Below are 21078 nucleotides of genomic sequence, written 5' to 3' on the forward strand. Positions count from 1 at the left end.
ATTCATACAGAAGAGAAACAAAGTATAAAGTAGAAGTAACCCTGGCTCAACACAATCAGGGAAATAAAACTACACACTATGCACAGCCAAGCCATTAAATTGTACGGTGCTGATTCACTATTCCTTGGCGGAAGGATGGAAAGATAGATGTGCTTGGGTTCTCCTGGGATGAACCTTGATCTGGTGTGGAATTCTGTGTTTACCAAGTGTGTTTAGGCAAATTACCCCACTGAGTTCTCACGATTAACTTGTGAGATAGATATTACTCCTATCTTACAGGTGCAGAAAGGGGCTTACAGAGATTCACCTTTGTTGGCAGTGATTTGCCCAAGGTGACACACAATCCTAATAATTGGTCGAGCTCAGAGCTTGAGATCTTGGATAGGGCTCAATCTACATCCTGCTACCTTCCTGGGAGATTAGGAGAGTGAAACGTCAGCAGAGAAAGGTGTCGCCACTCGGACTACTGTAACATCGCGGTACGATGAATTTGGGCAAATGTGGACCAAATTATCCCACTGTACCTTTTCTCCAAAGTCCAGAGGTACCTCGTATAAAGCTGGAAGAGTGGAGCCTTGGTGAACAGGGAAGAGGTGGTGTGGTCGGGTCTCAGGTTTTCGGAGAGGGGCGTGACCCAGCCCTGGTCTCCCTGGGGGCGTGGCCCGAGGGGCGTGGCCCGCAGCGGGGCAGGGCGCTCGAGGCGGGGCTTCCCGCCGCAGTAGACGGAGCCGGCGGATTTCCCCGCGTTTGCTCAAAGGCACGGTGAGGCCATGGCGAGCGACGGGCCTCCGAGCGGCTGCAGCGCGGCCCCGCGACCGCTGCACTCGGCGCAGGCCGTAGACGTGGCCTCGGCCTCCAATTTCCGGGCTTTCGAGATGCTGCACTTGCACCTGGACCTGCGGGCCGAGTTCGGGCCTCCGGGGCCGGGCCCGGGCAGCAGGAATTTGAGCGGCACCGCGGTCCTGGAGCTGCGCTGCCTGGTGCCCGAGGGCGCCACCGAGCTGCGGCTCGACTCGCACCCGTGCCTCGAGGTGACGGCGGCGTCGCTGCGGCGGCAGCGGCCCGACTCGAAGGAGCAGCGCGCGGAGCCCGTGCACTTCCGCACGCAGCCGTTCTCGCACTACGGCCAGGCCCTGTGCGTGGCCCTTCCGCAGCCCTTCCCGGCCGGCGAGCGCTTCCAGGTTCTCCTCACCTACCGCGTCGGGGAGGGACCCGGGGTGAGTTCGCCCCCTCACCCAGCCACTTCCTGCCCGCCCTTCCAGCCCTCCGAGCTGGCCGCCGGCCGGCACTCACTCCACCCCACCCCCAGGAGAAAGAAGATGCTTCTGCCCTGGCGGAGAGGGGCCTCGGGGCACCCCTGGGCACGCCTCCCGCCCTGAGCTCCCCGCCTTCTTCCCAGGCTGCCCGCTTTCCCTCTTCTGGCTTCAGGCCAGCTTCCGTGCTGTGCACCCTTCGTCCTTTCCACCCTTCCTGCTTCCCCTCCCTAGCGACTCTGGTGGCCTGTCTGCGTTGTTTCCCCCTCATCACGCTGGCGGGCTGCCATTTCTGCCTGCAGAGGAAACCTTAGCCGAGGCGGCTTTCTGGATAACGAGCTATTTATAAACCGAATTTAATGTTTCACGGGGCCTTAGGACCTAGGTCCCTGATAACGAGCTACCTAGTTTTTCCTTTATGGCAGCCCTGGACGATGCCGGCCCATGAGCCCTGGATGCTGACTCAGCCCTTTGCCCTACGCGTTCTTGTAGTGCCCCAGGCTGAACTAATCCTGAACTCCCGTAGTTATTTAAGTTTTCTTTTGCCAAGTTCTAGATTTGATGAACGGAAGAATTTGAGTACGAGCGAGAAATGGAATGAGGGTGTAGTAGGCCCTCTCGCTGTTGATGGGAGGACAAATATTGGTATGAAAGGACGGATGGTTCTGTGGCTTACATTTGTGAAAGTCAGAAGCTCCTTCACAGGGAGTTCTGAGGCTGTGGTTGCTAGTCATTCATCGGGTGGGGCGGCTTGCAAGTTTCAGGGTAGGCTACAGTTTACTTATCTAGCTAGCAGTTCCCTTTCACTCTTAGAGGCAGCTCAAAGGGCAGTTCTGTTTCCAGCTTCCGCTATTCAGGGAGTAAATGAACCTGGGGTAGAACTTGCTTAAAAAAGGAAAAGTCCAAAGCAATGCAAATTGACTTCCAAGGCAAAGGGAAAACCCTCCAAGGGTAACGGAATATCTGTAAATGTGTTTGGTTGCTGTGTTTGGTTGTTATATTCTAGTTTCTGGTTTGGGGCAGGAACTTGGAATTCAACAGGATAACTGGAAAAATTAAGCCCTCTCTGAAATTGCCTACTGAAAGTGGCACCTCGGATTGAACAAAAGGAGGGGCTCCCGGGTGACTCGGTTGAGCAAACGACTCTTGATTTCTGCTCAGGTCATGTTCTCATGGGTTGGTGAAATGGAGCCCTGCTTCCTGCTCCGTGAGGAGAGAGCAAAGCCTGCTTGGGATTCTCTCCCTCTCTCTGTCCCTCCCCAATCTGGGTGCTTGCACTTGCGCTCTCTCCCCCTCCCCCCCAAAATAAGTGAACTTAAAAAAAATCAAAACGAAATAGCTTTCATAGAGACAGAACAACAGAGACCCACACTTTACAAAGAACTGCCCTTTGCCCCGTGAAGGTCTGCATTAAAGGCACTTATATGTATTCCGTCTCATTGCCACCATCCCAAGTGAGGACTCTCAACTCACCTTAATCACTGTAGGTAGCAGCCTCTCCCTGACTTTAGACTCTTGAGACAAGTACAAGAATACTTGTACTGCAGGCTTCTTCATTCTGTTTTCTGTGTCGTTCTAAACAAACAACAAAAAACCTCAACCAAAGATGATGAATAAGAAGTGACGGAGGGGATGACCAGTACTTATTAAGATGTGCCAGGGGGCGCCTGGGTGGCTCGATCGGTTAAGCCGCCGACTTCAGCTCAGGTCATGATTTCACGGTCCGTGAGTTCGAGCCCCGCGTTGGGCTCTGTGCTGACAGCTCAGAGCCTGGAGCCTGTTTCAGATTCTGTGCCTCCCTCTCTCTGACCCTCCCCCATTCATGCTCTGTCTCTCTCTGTCTCAAAACTAAATAAACGTTAAAAAAAATTATAAAAAAAAAAAAAAAAAAAGATGTGCCAGGGACTAGTCTATGAGTTTGACAGAAGTTAAATGCATTGTCTTTATACAAGTGCCTAATACAGTGCCTGGCGAACACCGTATGTTAGCTCTTCCTGTCATCTCATTAAATTTCTTTCATTAATAGGATTAAAAAAGTTTCGATTAGCAAGGCCAGTGAGCCCCTAGTAGAGTTTCCATATAGCCCTCCACACACAGTTTCCCCTCTTAGCATTTTGCAAATATGATGCCTTTGTTACAATTAACGAACCAATACTGATAACTAAAGTTCGGAGTCTTTTTCAGATTTTCTTAGTTTTTACTTAATATCTTTTTCTGTCCCAGGATCCCATCCAGAATACCACAGTATATTAGCTTTCATGTATCCTTGGGCTCCCCTTGGCTATGACAGTTTCACAGACTTTCCTTGTTTTTGATGACCTTGACTGTTTTGAGGAGTATTGGGTCAGATATGTTGTAGGATGCTTCTCTATTGGAATTTGTCTGTTTTTCCCATGATCAGACTGTGGTTATTAAAAATTTTTAAAAGTAAAAGTTTATTTTTTACGGCAGTTTTAGGTTCACAGCAACATTTAGTGGAATGTCACAAAAGTAAAGTGCTGTTTTCATCACATGATAATGAGAATCCATAATATCAACATGATCTCTGACTGTCTGGGGTGATCTCACTCACCTGGCTAAGGTAGTGCCACTTTCTCCAGTCCACAGAAATACCATGTGGTATTTCTTTCTCCTTCTTTCCATCTGTACTATACTCTTTGGAAAGAGACTCATTAAAATCTTCACACACATAACACACAAATCTCAAAGAAAAAGTCAGCATCTCCATGTGGCGTCCTTATGCCTCTTAAAAGTAGGTCTCAAATACCTGTGTTCAAAGCCTTTCAAAGTGCACCTGCCGAGGCATGCCACCCACCCCTGTATCTGAAACCTACCACCAGCTCCCAGAGACCGTCCATCCATGCCTTTCTTCATGTTCTATCCACCTGCTTGAGAATGTCTTCTCCTCTCCTTTCCAACCATCTCAGTCCGACTCACCTTTAAACCGGAAAGTTTTGCTTCCTGGATTTACCTAATCCTTTTCTAAATTCTAAATGGCACTTAGTGCTGACATATCCTCCCCCACCCCCTAGCCCCACAGTTAGATCTATGTGGTAAGTAAACTTTTTGCTGTAGGCAAAAATTGGGTTTGTAATAACCATTCAGATTTGCCCTTGGTTAAAGGCTAACAGAAAACAAATTAAGAATTGTATATAGCCAGGGTGCCTCACTGGCTCAGTCAGTGGAATGTGCGACTCTTGATCTCGGGGTTGTAAGTTCGAGCCCCACATTGGGTGTAGAGATTACTTAAACATCTTTAAAAAAATTTCTTTAAAGAATTGTATATAGCCAATGCCTATAATGTAAAATACATTTATTCTGAAAGGGTAAGTTTTAGTTTCAGGAATAGAGAATTTCGTTTCAGGAATTTTTTTTTTTTTTTAGAAAATTTTTTTGTTTATTTCAAGATAAAATTGAAATTTTGAGTGAATTTTCCACTCAAAAATGTGAGTGGAAAGGGTCAGAGAGAAGGAGACAGAGAATCTCATGTAGGCTTGGTGCTGTCAGCACAGAACCCAACACAGGGCTCGAACTCACAGACCATGAGATCATGACCTGAGCCAAAACCAAGAGTCGGCCGCTTAATGGACTGAACCACCCAGGCACCCCTGGAGAACACATGTTAATCACAGACTCCTCCCACTTCACTTCTCCTTTTTTGTGTGTTCTATCACAAGTTCAAATACAGCTGCTTCCTTATTTTTTTGTAATGTTTATTTAATTTCAAGAGGGAGAGAGAGAGTGGGAGAGGGAGAGAGCATGAGCGGGGGAGGGGCAGAGAGAGAGAGAGAGAGACAGACAGACAGAAGCCAAAGCAGGCTCCAGGCTCCAGGCTCCAAGCTGTCAGCATAGAGCCCGATGCGGGGCTCAAACCTACAAACCGTGAGACCATGACCTGAGCCGAAGTCGGACCCTTAACCTCTTGAGCCACTAGGTGCCCTGTTTTGTTTTTTTGATGAGAAACAACTACAGTGTGAAGGACTCAGAGGAGGAAGACAGTATGCCAGGGTCAGAGGTCATGTCTGGAATTCTTAACCATCTGAGCCACCCAGGTGCCCGAGGCCATTTCTAGAATTCTTGAGATGCCTGATGGGATACAGTGAGGAATAGACCCTTTGTGGTGTTTCTTCCATGTGAAGCGGATGTCATACCTTGGCATGGATTCCAAGGTAGATTAAATTCACAGTAGGAGAGAACTTCACAGTTAGGGCCAAATTGCTGGCAGAAGGATTGTAAGGATTCCCTAAAAGTCTCCCATGGCAGCCAACTCCTTTTCCCTGGCTGGACTGAGCTCATGTAGGGGGTGTCAGTTTTGAAATGTTCTTTTATTCTCTTAGGTTTGCTGGCTGGCTCCTGAGCAGACAGCAGGAAAGAAGAAGCCTTTTGTCTATACCCAGGGCCAGGCTGTCCTAAACAGGGCCTTCTTCCCTTGCTTCGACACTCCTGCAGTGAAATGCAGATATTCAGCTCTTATTGAGGTAAGAGGGCTAAGGTTAAGTGTACTTGCCCTTGGGGTTGAAAATATAATTCCAGATCTGTCTGGCCACATTTCAGGTGGTAAATTGTTACGTCTGTCCAGTGGCCCCTCTGCAGAATTCCTTCATGTACAGAAGTTTTATTTGTGCTAAATCTCATCAGCTTAGCACAAGTTTAGTGTCTTGAAAGCTTTGTGTTCCCCAAGATGGGCTCCAGGTCATTGCTGTCACCATGCAGGTTGCCGGCCGTGCTGTCCTTTAAGCTAATCAAAAGGAGACTCTGTCCAGGTAAAATCTCCTAAGCTTTCTCTGTTGTCAGGTCCCAGATGGCTTCACAGCTGTGATGAGTGCTAACACCTGGGAGAAGAGAGGTCCAAATAAGTTCTTCTTCCAGATGTGTCAGCCCATCCCCTCCTATCTGATAGCTTTGGCCATCGGAGATCTGGTTTCGGCGGAAGTTGGACCCAGGTAGGAGACAAAGACCCCCACAGGCAAGGTTGGACTGACCTCGAGCCGAGGAGTCCTCTGACCAGTGGCCCCAGTGTGATGGTCTTTGGGACAGTCTCACATCCTCTCTGAATCCACAGCCTCTCTGCGGCGAGAAGTGTGTGGTATGAATACAGAGGGAGGAAGTGCTCTTTTTGTCCCGTCCCTTCCTCCTTCCCTCCCTCCCTGCAGTTCTATAATCCTGCTGTCTAGAATGAGCTCATCAGTCCTACTAGCGGTAGCTGCTGTCCTGGGCCACCTCGTGGAGTACGGTTGGCGCTGAGACAGCAGTGTCAGATTGATCTTTATTAGTGTCTTTAAGTTCTGAGTTCCCTGCTAGCAATTGTATTTGCTTTGTAATCTTTGTACCAAATCTCCCCGTTTTCTCTAGCAGTTAATTCCTGGAAGTATACAACGTTGATGTCATTGTTTCCCTCTGGAGAAGAAAGCGGAAGCTCCTTTTTTTGTCTGCTCCAGATGCATAAACCTGAACCCATGGTGACAGAGAGACCTCCACGAAGTTAGAAGGGTTTCATGGAGATAAATAAGGATTTTGTAAGGTTTCCTGCGAAAAGAAACTTGCCCAGGAGTATAGGTTTTTCCCGGCCCTCATACGATCTGCCAGCACAGCGTAATCCTGATGTAAAATGTTAAAGGTTGGACGGTAAAGCTGTGGTGCGTTTCCTGCCTCTGTCGCCGTGGCTCCTTGCTCAGTTCTTGGAGGTGCTGGTGTCCTTGCCGGAATTGGTTACAGCCTCAGACTTTGTAGCTGGGCTCAGTCGTGAATCTTAGTTCCTGGGTTTCAGAGAGAATGATAAATGGGATGCCATTGGCCTCTGCTTCAAGGACACACACTCAAAACAACACCGGTCTTGAGAGGCTAGGTGCTCTTTTTTCATGAAGGGCTGTGTTTCTGACAGATAGGGTAGTAGGTAACCAAAGGAATGTCAGCTTTGCATTGACAGGGAAATAGTTAAGTAAAGTGATGTCATTTTATTTTTATTTTTATTATTTTTAATATGTTTATTTTTTTAATGCTTATTTATTTACTTATTTTGAGAGAGAGAGAGAGAGAAAGCAGGGGAGGGACAGAGGGAGAGGGAGAGAGAATCCCAAGCAGATTCTGCACTGTCAACACAGAGCCCGACTCAAGGCTCCATCTCACGAACTGCAAGGTCACGTCCTGAGCCAAAATCGAGAGTCAGTTGATGTCAATTGACTGAACCTCTCAGGCGCCCCGAAAGGGAATGTCATTTTAGAGAATTTTCTCTTACTAGGGTTCTGTTAGTACGACTATGAGCTGCTAATGAGAAATGAGGGAATGTATTCCAAACACACTGGAGAATGATTTTTTTTTTTTTTTTTTTTTTTTGAGCCCTCTGTAATAAAATGACGATCGAGTACATCAATCCAGGGGATAGAACCTGTGTAACCGGTCACGATGACTCATTCCTTCCCCTGTCAGGCAGTGGGGTAGCCAGTCAGGTAGTCGGTCTCTGCCCCACATCTGAGGCTCTTGTGTAGGTATGCAGGATAGCAGGCTCTTCTGGCAAACTTTGTGACCAGTCCCCGTTAGCAGAGGAGGGAGATCCTGGTCAGAAGAGACCGTGGACATATCCCAGTCGTCGCTTTTATGTATGATCTCTTCTGATCCTTCTATAACCTCACTGAGGGAGATATGATTGTCTCCATCTTCCCGATATGCAAACCGAGGCCTCAGGTCACAAGTGGCCCAGGCGTGGGGTTGATGATCTCCTACCAACATCCCAGGCTGCCTTGCGCGCTGTCCTGCTGCTGTAACTTCTAGCCCCGGCTCCAACCATCGCCTTTTCTCTGTCTTCTGTACCTGGGTGTCTGAGAGAAGTACACAGCTGTGCATACTGATTCTGCTACCCATTTCTGGTTTTTTGGTGAAAAGTTGGAATTAAAAGTTGAAATAGATGGGGCACCTGGGTGGCTCAGTTGGTTAAGCGTCTGACTTCGGCTCAGGTCATGATCTCATGGTTTGTGGGTTCGAGCCCCGTGTCAGGCTCTGAGCAGGCTCTGAGTCTGTTTCGGATTCTCTGTCTCCCTCTCTCTGCCCTTCCCCCGTTCATGCTCTCTCTCTCTCTCTCTCTCTCTTTCAAAAATAAGTAAACATTAAAAATTTTTTTTAAGTTGAAATAGACATTTATGTGGTTTTCAAGGAAAATATAACAGATGTAGTCTTCAACTATAGATAGGCTTTCAATATTGCTCAGCAGACCTTTGATTTACCTTTCTGGCTCACTCTCCTGGAAGGAAGGAAGGAAGGAAGGAAGGAAGGAAGGAAGGAAGGAAGGAAGGAACGGATGAAGGAAGGAAGGAAGGAAGGAAGGAACGGACGAAGGGGGAAGCAAAGGGGGAGGGAAGGAGGATGGAAGGATTTAAAGGAAGACTTGTCTCTTCAGTTTTCCTATTCGGACACCCTACCCTCACTCCAAGCAATGATCTTGTCTCCTCCTTTATTGAGTATATTTAATTTGTCAGATATGGTTATGTCCACTTCCTGTTTTCCATGTAAAAAATCATCTTCATCTGCCTTCATTCGTCCCCTTTTCCCCCCTGGACTCTGAAGAGGGGTCCCTCCTTCTGTTTAAAGCCAAATCTCTTCATCTGAGCCATCATTGACTCAGTCCCTCCCCCAAATCCCATGGGGCCTTGCTTTATTGCTCACCCCTCGCTCTTCAAATGGGTAGCCTCCCTGCCCCCCACTGGCTCTTTCCTTCCGACCCCTAACCATGTTCCTGTTTCCCCTAGTTTAAAAACAAAGCAAAGGGGCGCCTGGGTGGCGCAGTCGGTTAAGCGTCCCAACTTCAGCCAGGTCACGATCTCGCGGTCCGTGAGTTCGAGCCCCGCGTCGGGCTCTGAGCTGGTGGCTCGGAGCCTGGAGCCTGTTTCCGATTCTGTGTCTCCCTCTCTGTCTCTGCCCCTCCCCCGTTCATGCTCAGTCTCTCTCTGTCCCAAAAATAAATAAAAAACGTTGAAAAAAAAAATTAAAAAAAAATAAAAAAATAAAAAAAATAAAAACAAAGCAAAAAACAAACTCATGGACTCCACACTCCCTTCTGGCACACTGTTTCTGCTTCCTTTCTTAGCCAAGTTGCTTAGAACAGTAGTGTATACACTCCCTCACCCCCCATTTACTGCCTGGACCCATTGGAATCCAACACCTCTCCGGGTCACACCGCAGAAACTCCTGTAGTAAGAGAGGCCACTGGCCTCAACATGTACCTCACATTAGCTGCTCTTCAGTGCTTGTCTTGATGTTCCCCTCTTTTTCTTTTGCCTCTGTTGACCCTCCTCTGGCCTCCATGACACATTTCTGTCCTGGTTCCAGGACCTCCTGGTTCGCCCCTTCTGGTCTCCTTTGTGGGCTCTTCTCTGCCCAACCCCACGTGTGCTGGTGTCACCCAAGATTCTGGTTTTGACCCATTATCGTACATACGTCACTTAGGGATACTCACTGTTGTAATTTAAGGTATTTTCTGGGTACTGCAGCTAGAGCGATCCGTCAAGACTCAATCCGATAATACCACTTACTGGTGTAAAATGCTGTCATGGGGGCGCCTCATGGGTGGCTCGGTCAGTTAAGGGTCCAACTTGGGCTCAGGTCACAATCTCCTGGTTCATGAGTTCAAGCCCCGCTCTGGGTCTCCGGAAAGTGGGGGAAAGGAAACCAACATTTAGTACATGAGGCATTGTATAAGGGGTTTTTATATGCTGTCTTTATTTCATTTTTACCACTCGTTTTCCAGATGAGGAAACAGGCTCAGAGAAGTCAGTGACTTTTGCAAGGTCACATTCAGTGTTGGACACGTAAAATTGTAGCAGTGTGAGTTTGAGCCTGTTGCACACAGGAGGCTGCTGCCTCCACAGTGCTCTGTCGCGATCTCATTTATCCGTCCCTTGGACCCATGCAGGTGACTTAACCTTGCATCTCCTGTCTCTGCGGCCACATTGTCACATTCCTTTGGCTCCAGTAGAAGACTGCCAGTTTTCTACAGGTGCTTTCGGGATCGGGTCTCCACAATAGGTCTCCAAACACCATTCTTCTTTTTCTGTGCTTCTGTCTTTAGGAGCCGGGTGTGGGCTGAGCCCTGCCTGATCAAGGCTGCCAAGGAGGAGTACAACGGGTTGGTAGAAGATTTTCTGGCAACAGGAGAGAAACTTTTTGGACCCTACGTTTGGGGAAGGTGCGGTATCACATTGACTCTGATGTCTTTTGTTAAACTTGAATCCCTGGTTTCCCCCTCTCTTACTGCTGGTGCTGCCTCTTCTCCCTCTGGTTCCTAGAGCAGAGTTCCCCAATCCAGAAGTAAAGGAAAGGAGGGAAAGAATGAGGAAGGGATAAGCCAGGCCTTGTTCATTATTGCTGAGGAGGGGACCCTGACAGAAAGGGTTATTGAAGGGACCAAAATGTGCCTTCCAGCCGCTAAGCGTGGAGATCAGGAAACACTGTCAGGGGACCTTTGTCCACTTACTTTCCTGGCTGCTAAAAGCAGCCACATACTCTCATTTTTCCCTTTGACATCTCCAGACTTCAGCCTCCTCAGATAAAAGGCTCTGTTAGGTCTTTGTGACCCCAAGTGGGCCACCAGTGAGCTAACTGTTGATAGAGCTGACCATATGCCCGTCCCCTGGTGCGAAGGAGAATGGAGAGCAAGTCTCAGAGAGGCACCTCCACGAGAGCAAAACCTGGGGAAAGGGAAGTCCCAGCGAGCTGGCCGGGGGACTGAGGAGCCTGGGCGTCATCTCAGCACGGCACCCGGTGTTGAACACCGCCTGTTCAGTGGCTGCATCTCTCAGGACTGAGGGTCCGGGCTGGGGAGGCGAGGCAGGGTCAGCCCTGGGGAGCCGAGGCCTGTCTGTGACCTCCCGTTTTCTCGGCAGGTATGACCTGCTCTTCATGCCCCCATCCTTTCCATTTGGAGGAATGGAGAACCCTTGTCTGACCTTTGTCACCCCCTGCCTGCTAGCAGGGGACCGCTCGTTGGCTGATGTCATCATCCATGAGATCTCCCACAGTTGGTTTGGGAACCTGGTCACCAATGCCAACTGGGGTGAATTCTGGCTCAATGAAGGTTTCACCATGTATGCCCAGAGGAGGATCTCTACTGTCCTCTTTGGTAAGCCAGCCCTCAGGTCCCCTCCTTCTCCTAGGGGCCCTGTCCCCAGTTCCTTAGCCAGTGAGGCCAATGTGGTCTCCTTTGAAGTTTTGGGACACAAGCGGGTGTGAAGGGAGGAGCAGTAGTGCAGAAAGTTCTGGTGAGAGGCCATGGAGGGCCAACTCTAGACAAACGTTCCTTCTAAGCGCGTGATCTCTACTTCGTTCCATGTTGTTAAGTCAGCAGGCTTAGGGGAAGGGAATCTCACAAATTGCGTGTTGACTGATAGGGGACCTAACAGCGAAAGGACCCCCTCATCAAAGCTGAGGACACGCTTGATGCTCTGTTCTCCCAACAGCCGGGCGGCCGCTGGGTAAAGTTGCCCAGGGCTGTTCACCCAGATAGCTAGTTACTTTTGTGAATGAATCAGGGGCGCCTGGCTGCCTCAATCGGTAGAGCATGCAACTGTTGATCTTGGGGTTGTGTGTTTGAGCCCCACATTTGGTGTAGAGATTACTTTAAAATATTAAAAATAAATAAAAAATAAGACCATTATAATGACACCTTCTATTGAACACTTACATCCCAGCTTTGTCCTAGGCATCTTACTAAAAATGATACATCATTTAAGGGGCGCCTGGGGGGCTCAGTCGGCTGAGCGTCCGACTTCGGCTCAGGTCACGATCTCGCGGTCCGTGAGTTTGAGCCCCGCGTTGGGCTCTGGGCTGACGGCTCGGAGCCCGGAGCCTGTTTCCGATTCTGTGTCTCCCTCTCTCTCTGGCCCTCCCCTGCTCACTCTCTGTCTCTCTCTCTCAAAAATAAATAAACATTAAAAAAATTTAAAACAAATACATCACTTAACAATTTTACCGTAGCTTGATAAAAGAGATATTATTTTCATTTTATATATGAGTCCACTGTGACTCAAAAAGTATAAGAAATGTGCCCAAGCCACTTAGCAGCTGAGGACAGAACCCCAAATTGAGCCCAGGTGGGCTTTTAAAATCTTTTCTCAACATTGTCTCATTATTGAAAACCTGCTATAGATCAGATACTATAAAAAAAAATAATGTTTATTATTTTTATTATTTCTGTCATCAAAATCTCTTTTGATGTACATGGGAAAACACATACAATGCATTTATCCATAATCTCACTGTTCAGAGAGAATGTGATATATCCTTTCAAACATTTTTCTATGCATGTGTGTGAACCATCAGACCTTAAAACTGCCTTTTTTTTTAACTTAACAAAGTTAAACATTTTCCCAAGTCATTAAATTTTCTATAGCTGCGTGGTATGGCCATTTCTTAATTTATTCAATCAGTCTCCAATATTTTCAGTTTTCCTAATGAAAGAATATTTTGACATATTTTTATATCGAAATGTTCACACATGTCTCAGATGGTCTCAACAAAGATAGATTCCTAGAGACATAATTTCTGGATCTGAACATTTTCAAGGCTTTTTAGCACACATTGTCCATTGCCTCCCAGAAAGTTTGTACAGATCTACACTTTCATCCAGAGTGTGTAGAGCAAAAGCCTATGTGTGAATATCTTAATCAGCCGCTAAGAATCCTGCTACCAAATATTATCATCCCGCCACACAGATGAAGAAATTGAGGCTTAGAGACATTAAATACCTTGCCCAGAGTCAGAACACCTTGTGAGTGGCAGAGGTGGCTGGTTCAAAACCTGGTCCCCTTCCCCTCAACCATTCCCTCAGTCCTTTTTAGAACCAGAGGAGATGTAGAGACCCTTAGAAAAATTGTGGGTGACCGTTTGTCTTGTCTGAAAGGAACAGTCAAATGAATATATTATCTTTCTATTTTTATTTTTTTTAGTGGCTCACATCTTTTTTTTTTTAAGTTTATTTCAGAGAAAGGGAGAGAGAGAGAGAATGAGCGGGGGTGGGGGGGGGGACAGAGGGAGAGAGAGAGAAAGAGAGAGAATCCCAAGCAAGTTCTACGCTTAGTGCAGAGCCCAACACAGGGCTCGATCTCACAACCATGAGATCCTGACCTGAGTCAGTATCAAGAGTTGGACACTTAACCGACTGAGCCACTCAGACCCCCCCTATAATCTGCTCTTTTTTAAAAATTTTATTTATTTTTGAGTGTGAGCGGGGGAGGGGCAGAAAGAGAGGGGGACGGAGGATTGAAAGTGGGCTCCATGCGGACGGCAGAGAGCCTGATGCGGGACTCGAACCCACGAACCGTGAGATCATGACCTGAGGAAGTCAGACGCTTAACCGACTGAGCCATCCAAGCGTCCCCTCTATAATCTGTTTTTATAGAAAATCAAATTAATATCTCTAAAAATAAAGATCTATTGATAAGGAAAGGTAACAGGAAAAGGCGTGAGATTCCCTCATCCTTGTGTGCGGGTAAGACTGACAACCTGAGCTTAACCAAGTGCTTTCTTAGGCCAGAGCAACAGGGAGCTAGGAGCTGAGTCAGGTTCTCTGTCATTGACCCTTCTTGCCCTGGGATCCCCAGGAGGGTAAAGATACTAAGCCTCAGTTATCTGTCATTGTTCTGTGGCCACAAGGGGGCAGCAACCGTCTTCTGTCCAGAAAGTATACTTGGACGTGATGTTACCCTTTGTTGAGACCTAGGGTTTCTTTTTGTCCTAGGCTCTGCTTACACCTGCTTAGAAGCTGCAACCGGGCGGGCTCTGCTTCGACAGCACATGGACATCACTGGCGAGGAAAACCCACTCAACAAGCTCCGAGTGAAGATTGAACCAGGTCCAGGAGGCTCCTCTGTCTGACTCTCCCCTCCCCTAAATTGGGCTTGGAGCCCCAAATTATTTTGAACCTCATATTGATCAGTGCACACCTTGAATACTCTCCTTGGGAAGGAAGAGCCCTCCAGAGCTCTTTGTAGCTGTTCCCTGGCCTCTAGACAGACTCAACCCAAGCCATTCCAGCCAGATGGGAGTTCTTTCCAGTTTTGTGCAGTTTTTAATGACTATACCATTGCCGTCCATTTGTGCAGGCCCATACCCTTCTTTTTCTATCAAGTCAGACCTGTGGTTTTGTAGATTAAGTGTTAGCCTTATTTTATGGAGGATATGAGTGAACACCCAACAAGTCAAATGACTTGTCCAAGGTCATGTGTTCTTTTCTAACGTTTTTCTTAGTCCCCTGTGTGACTAATCTAAAACTTTTCGTGCAGTTTAAGCTCACATTCCTTGATGCCAATGACCATGAAAATGAACTTCTTGTAGACTGGTAATTAGTTTATTTTGGTCTAGAACATTCATGGAAACAACCAGTTGTTCTGGGAGGGGAGGTTGTGCATGTAGGTGGTGACCAATAGAAAAGGCACTGAGCCCTGTGCTCAGTCCTGAGACTCAATGGAACCCAACGGAGCAAAGCAATCCCAGGAAAAAGGAAATTTGTCAGTTCCCCTACAAAGTTGCTTATTTGTCCTCTTATTATGTCCATAATTCGTGACCCTTTAAGATCAACTTTGAAGTGGTTTGAGAGAGGCTAAGATGGATCTGGAAACATTCCTGGCCTTGCTGAACCTGGGGAAGCTGAATTCTGATCTCTTCCATAACTACTCTCTGAATCTGGAGCTGGAGAAGAACAATGAAGGCGACAGGTTACAAGTGTCTGCTTTCTCTGCTAGGTGTGGACCCAGATGATACCTACAACGAGACCCCCTATGAGAAAGGCTTCTGCTTTGTCTCATACCTGGCCCACTTGGTTGGTGATCAGGATGAGTTTGACAATTTTCTCAAGGTATAGTCAACTCAGAGAGGAGGGGTGAAAGGAGAACGTGCAGAGAAACCAGCTGGGCCAGAGGACGGGGGGGGGGGGGGGGGGGGGGGGGGGGGGGGGGGGGGTTGTAGAGGCAGGGGCTGAAGGGACAAGGGGTTGGAGGAGAATCCAAGGAACAGAGGGACTCTGCTCCCCAGGGGATCCAGAAGGACTGAAAAGTACCTCCCTCCCTGCAGGCCTATGTTAATGAATTCAAATTCCAAAGTATCTTAGCTGATGACTTTCTAGAATTCTACTTGGAATACTTCCCTGAGCTGAAGAAGAAGAGAGTGGATTCCATTCCAGGTGAGCAGAGGAGCCAGCCTACAGGCTTCTAGAAGACAGTAGAGAATTATGGCTAATTCACATCTGGGAAGACTAAGCTGGGGCAGGAAAACGTTGAACTGGAGTCACGTAGCAAGTGGCAAACAGCCTTTTCCCACGAGAATGACTCTCTCTGCTCCTCCTGGCCTCATTTTCTCCACTTTGTCTCTTCAGTCTCTCTTCTCTGTCCTCATTTTCCTCACATCTGCACACACTCAACCAAACCCCCAACTCTGCCCCAGAGAGCTGCCACAGCCCAGGCTGTGACCTAGGGCATTGGTCCCAGCAGCAGCCCTGCCTTGTGAGTGTGGAGTCACCTCGTTCAGCTTTCCGAGTGAAGGAAAATCCCAGCGGCAGCCCTGATTTCAGCTGGGGAGGCACTGCTTCCTAAGAGAGAGTAGACGGTGGCCTGTCACAGATGAGGCAACCCACTTCATGCTGTGCCGACCCTGAGTCTGTCCATCATCGGGCTGGCAGAGTCAGCTCCCTGCTGACAGCCGGGACTGGTCAGGCCTGGAGCACCTACTCTCTGCTTGGAGGCCCACACTTCAAGGTCATGAGACTCTGTGGCTAACGAAAGTTAATAATTAGTGCTTACTATGCACCAGGCAGGATGCTAAACTCGTAATGTGTATTTGCTTATTTAATTCTCACCACTGCCAACTAAGGGCCTCCTACCCTGCCTTTTATTGTTTCACAGATAAAAGGCACAGAGAGGTGAAGTTACATGCCCATGGCCTTCCAGCTAGTTAATGGCAGAGCAGAGCGGAGATAGGAGCCCGGGCAGCCTGGTCTTAGAGCCCAGGATGTTCTGCACCAAGCCGTTCAGGTCATCTGAAGGAGAACGTGAACTTGATTGACACTAGGAAAGCATTCATCCACTTGGTTCTGACAGCACAGTGTTTATTTGGAGCAAAAACCACTGTCACAGTAGAAAGGGGGGCAGTCTAGTCTGACTGTAACAGTCTAGGTCTCAATATAAGTGGACCTGACTGAAGCAGGTGGTTGCGTGGGGTAGTGATATTAAGCGTTAGGGATGGATGGAGGCAGACAGGAGCTTGAGGTCTCGGTGTTGCTGGAGCAAATTGACCTCGATGCTACCAGAGCATTCCGACAGTACCTTCTCTCCTACCAAACAGGTTTTGAGTTTGATCGGTGGTTGAACACCCCTGGCTGGCCCCCCTACCTCCCTGACCTCTCCCCTGGGGACTCGCTTATGAAGCCTGCTGAAGAGCTGGCCCAGCTGTGGGTGACCAAGGAGCTGGACATGAAGGCCATTGAAGCTGTGGCCATTTCTACCTGGAAGACCTACCAGCTGGTTTACTTCCTAGATAAGATCCTCCAGAAATCCCCTCTCCCTCCCGGTAAGAAAGCGGGTAAATCCAGGTTCCTTGTGTACAGCGCTTTATATCAGGAGCTAGAGGGAGACTGGGAGGGAAGCCCTTGCAGTGCCTGCCCCTAGGCCATTGCCAGGTGTTAGCAGGTGGATGCAAGCACTTCACAAGAAACACGTCAACAGATGATGTAAGTCATACATGCAAATGCCCTGGGGAACAGAATAATAAAGCCTAGCATTCGCTGAGCCCTCTGGGTCAGCAGGTAATTCTTTTAAACTCTACGTCTAAGGTCATTGAGCCCTCCTAACTACTCTGTGCCTAGCTGCTGTGATTGTAACCCCCAGGTGATGGAGAATGAACTTGAGCACAATTAGGTCACATGGCCCATAAACGCTGGGGCTGGGATTTGGAAGCTGTCAACCACTAATGCTAAATTGCTGCTCAACCAGAAATAACAGTCATCCAGGGGTGTTGTAAAGAGAAAAAGTGAACACCGAACTAACTTTTAGCTGGTGGTGGTGGTGGTGGGAGGAAAAATGGGACACAGGGTATTTGAGGAGGATACCTGTGCTTTATTCCTGGAGGGCAAACGGAAGACGGCAGAAAGTGTGTAATTTGATGGAAGAGCCTTAGAAATTAAGGTAAATTCGGAAATAGGACATTACCCTTTCAGAGCAGAAGATGACCAGAACGAGCATAAAATGGGTGGGTGGGAACCTCCTTGACGTCATTCCCGGAGCCCCCGGCGTGCCTATGGACAGACTGCTGAGACTGGAGTTTGGCCTCTGGCTCGTGGCTCTGATGAAACAGCCGTTAAAAACCCATTTCCTCTTTTCAGGGAATGTGAAGAAACTGGGAGAGACTTACCCAAAGATCTCCAACTCCCGGAATGCGGAGCTCCGGCTCCGATGGGGCCAGATCGTCATTAAGAATGACCACCAGGAGGATTTCTGGAAAGTGAAGGAATTCCTGCAGAGCCAGGTGGGTGAGCCCCACCTCCTTGTCCCCCTCAAGGCACGCGGTGGGCCGCTCAGCCTTATTGGCAGTAGTCCTGCAGGTAGAGCCTCACTCTCTGCCCTTCTCTGGAGCAGAGGAGGGAGGGAGGGCGGGAGGGAAAGGACCTCGGGAGGACCCTGATCAACAGTCTCCTTCCTGAGTGTGGCTGGTGGAGGTGTTGCCTGGGGAAGAAGCCTCCAGGGTTGGGGAGCCTTTTCCAGATCCCCCGGTAAAAGCCAGTCAGAGCTACCCCCCACCTGGGAACAAAGGTAAAGTGGGAGTGCAGGGCCGGTCTTGCGGGGAGGGGCCCAAGGACCAGAGAGACAGCAAAGGGTGAGATCATAGGTTCCTGCTTCCTGGGGGGAAGCTCGTGACCTGGGAGGGCTCAGGCAGCAGCAGGAGACTGCCCTGCCGGGCAAGGTGGGGCTGGGTAGGAAGTGGCGCCCTGATGCCTACATCTGTTTGCGACGGGAGCTCCGTACCTGTCTGCGACGGGAGCTCCGTACCTGTCTGCAGGTGTTCTGAGCCCTCGGAGGGCTTCTCCGAGCCTCTCGAGTTGAGGAACTTTGTGATGTGGCAATCTCACGTTGATGTGGATTTGACTTGTGGGTTTTCTTGCACTTGACCGCAGCTGGGCCTCACGTGGCCCTCAGTTTTACGTGCTGCAGCCTTTGCTACCAGCTCTTAGCTTGGCGGCTAAGCACTTACAGCCTCCTAGGTTCGGAGCCCCGTTGTGCCTGCCCTCCTCATTTGCTCTGTTGAGTGTAGACGCCCCTGTGCTGTCATGGACTGTGAAGACTTAAGATCTACCCACGTGGATCTGTGGCCCCCAAGAAGATGCCAGAATAAGAACACGCCTGCCAGGACACTCCTCATTCCAACACTGATACCCACATCCCTTTTGGCACCTGATGAGGCGTGCCGCTAAAGCGGGGCCGGGGGCCGTGCAGACGCACACACAGAGCAGCCTGCTTAGGCCACGCGTGTGCGTGTGTTTCTTGCAGGGAAAACAGAAGTACACTCTTCCGCTGTACCACGCGATGATGGGTGGCAGCGAGGTGGCCCAGACCCTTGCCAAGGAGACCTTCAAGGCCACCGCCCCCCAACTCCACAGCAACGTTGTCAACTACGTCCAGCAGATCGTGGCACCCAAGGGCAGTTAGAGGCTCGTGGGCATGGCCTCTGCCTCTTCAGACTTCGCAGGCTTTCAGAATACTGTTCCCAAATTCCAGTTCTGCAGTCAAATTCCTGAAGTTTACACACCCTCGGAAAAATCTGTTCTCTGGCTTGGGGGCTGCGACTCTTGGGCCTCTGCTTTGGTGGGAACTTCTCTGGACCGGGAAGTCCTGAGACCAGAGAACCTTCCACAGCTCTCTAGTGCAGGCTGCTGGCTGTGGTGATGGCAGGCAATTTTCTCCCCCTCCCCACTCTCTGGGAAGAGCAGAGAGGATTTTCTGGTCCTTTCTCTTCCCTTCTCTTCCCTCTCCTTTTCTTTTCTTTCCTTTCCTTTTCTGATTCTTGAAGTACTGTGCAAAGGGCTGCATTCTGGGAATTCTTTTTTTTTTTTTCCAGGTTTAATCTTTATTTTAATAAATATTTTTAAGTGAAAGGTATTTGAGTCAGAGTTACAACCTGAGTGATTGAAATTTCTGCTTCCATGCATGCCCTCTGTGGGCAAGTAGTCTGAGCAGGTCACTGGGGACCCCCCAGAAGCTGACAGCACTTTCCTGCCCGTAGGGAACCCCCAGGGTCAGGAGGTAGGAGTCCCACACACACAGAGATGAAAACATACACAGCTGTATGGCTGAAGCACACCTATAGCAAATGAACTTCATTCCAGTTCTCTCTAAGGCAGCTAAATTCTCTACCCGTGGCGCCATTCCTGTTCATCCATTCCATTGCTTAAAAAATGTGTATTTTAGTGATTTTTCTCCGGCCTTCTTACAGTCCCTGGGGCTTCACCGGGAATCCCCTGCTTTTGATCCTGGATAAGTATTTTAATGATGTGGTAATAAATAGAGTCTGCCCAGAACTTTGGCACTAAGTTCTGCTTTCCTGGTTTCAACATGGGGATCTAAGCAGTTAGCAGCTTGGATTTGGGGTGTAGGATGAAGGGAGAGGTGTGAAAAAATATTTAAATATATTGAAGCTGCCTTTCAGGCACAGGAATACAAGGCACTCCTGACCATTGTGGCTGTGTCCTTGGCTTTGAGGTTGTCCATTCGGGCCTCCCTTCCCTGCACAGAGGTTGGGAAAGAAAACACAGCGTAGCCACTGAAATAGATTTGTTCTTGCTCTTAACCAGAGTGAGGGAATGGTGGTGACCAGGTGGCGGGCCAGTGAGGCCTCTGTCCCCTGGCACACCCAGAACTTCACCAGCAGAGAGAGAACTTTGGGTCTGAGGAGAGGGATTTGGAGGCCCAGGACTCTCAGAGCTCTGGTAGGCCCTGACACTTTGATGGCAGACTGTCTCCATGGTTCTTTCGAGGCTGTTCCTGGTGCTATGCTATCGGCAAGGATGATTTTAGGGCCATCCAGATGCCCCACTTACCCCCCAGCTCGGAGTCTGCTTTACCAGCTCTGAGACCAGTGGCTGTCTTTCCTAGTTTGCACAAGAACGTATGGCATGATAGTAGTGGCGAAGAGTCTCCGTGGAAGCCCAGAAGGCTGGAAAGGTCTTCCTCTGATGGCTGCTCTTTGACCCCACTAACTTTGTGAGCCCTCACATTGCACAGCATGGGGATCCTGACTTGTATCGCCTGCCCTGCTCGCCACCTTTGCCACTCAGCGGTCCTGCCGGATGTGCCTGTCCTCTTATAGGGCTGCGAGGCAATGCTCTGGCCATCCCGTGTCCGAGAGATGAGGCAGTGCCATTGTCCCTGAAAGCTCACGGGGAGGGGTCTTCTTGCCATTGGCAGGGAAGGCCTCTGCCTCCTACTCCGGGGCTCCTCTGACCTCTATCCTAGAACCTTCTCCCACTCCACCTCCAAGGCACTGAACTCAAACTGCAGTCTTTTCCCCCTACCATCCGCAATAACATCACCTGCTATTGGGCTATTGAAGGCATTCGTACTTGGAGATAAGGCGCTAGCCTATAGAGATTCCTTATCTCAGCCCCATTTCTTTTGTGAAGCCCTGGGAAGGCAAAGGAGCTGATATCCTTTCTTATTCTCTCCACATCCTTCCCATCCCACCCTCTGGAGCCTTAGCCAGGTGTCCTCCAGGGCAGGGGAGCATGTGAGCAGTCCTGGGGCTAGAAGCCGGTTCTCCCACATTCCAGGGTGAGTGACTGGGTGGAGGGTGTGCCCGC

At 49.2% G+C, this 21078-nt stretch overlaps 1 protein-coding gene across 1 annotated transcript; it reads left to right on the top strand.

Annotated features, from left to right (window-relative positions):
• Positions 1 to 710: 710 nt before the first annotated feature.
• Positions 711 to 19381, top strand: RNPEP (arginyl aminopeptidase). Its single transcript, XM_058700338.1, has 11 exons — positions 711 to 1217; positions 5591 to 5731; positions 6048 to 6196; positions 10312 to 10428; positions 11126 to 11361; positions 13978 to 14091; positions 14981 to 15093; positions 15309 to 15417; positions 16575 to 16799; positions 17611 to 17753; positions 18773 to 19381. Exons 1-11 carry the CDS (start codon positions 771 to 773, stop codon positions 18929 to 18931), a joined length of 1953 nt encoding a protein of 650 aa, XP_058556321.1. The 5' UTR covers positions 711 to 770; the 3' UTR covers positions 18932 to 19381.
• Positions 19382 to 21078: the final 1697 nt, after the last annotated feature.

This window comes from Neofelis nebulosa, chromosome 15 (assembly GCF_028018385.1).
Source record: "Neofelis nebulosa isolate mNeoNeb1 chromosome 15, mNeoNeb1.pri, whole genome shotgun sequence".
NCBI lineage: Eukaryota > Metazoa > Chordata > Mammalia > Carnivora > Felidae > Neofelis > Neofelis nebulosa.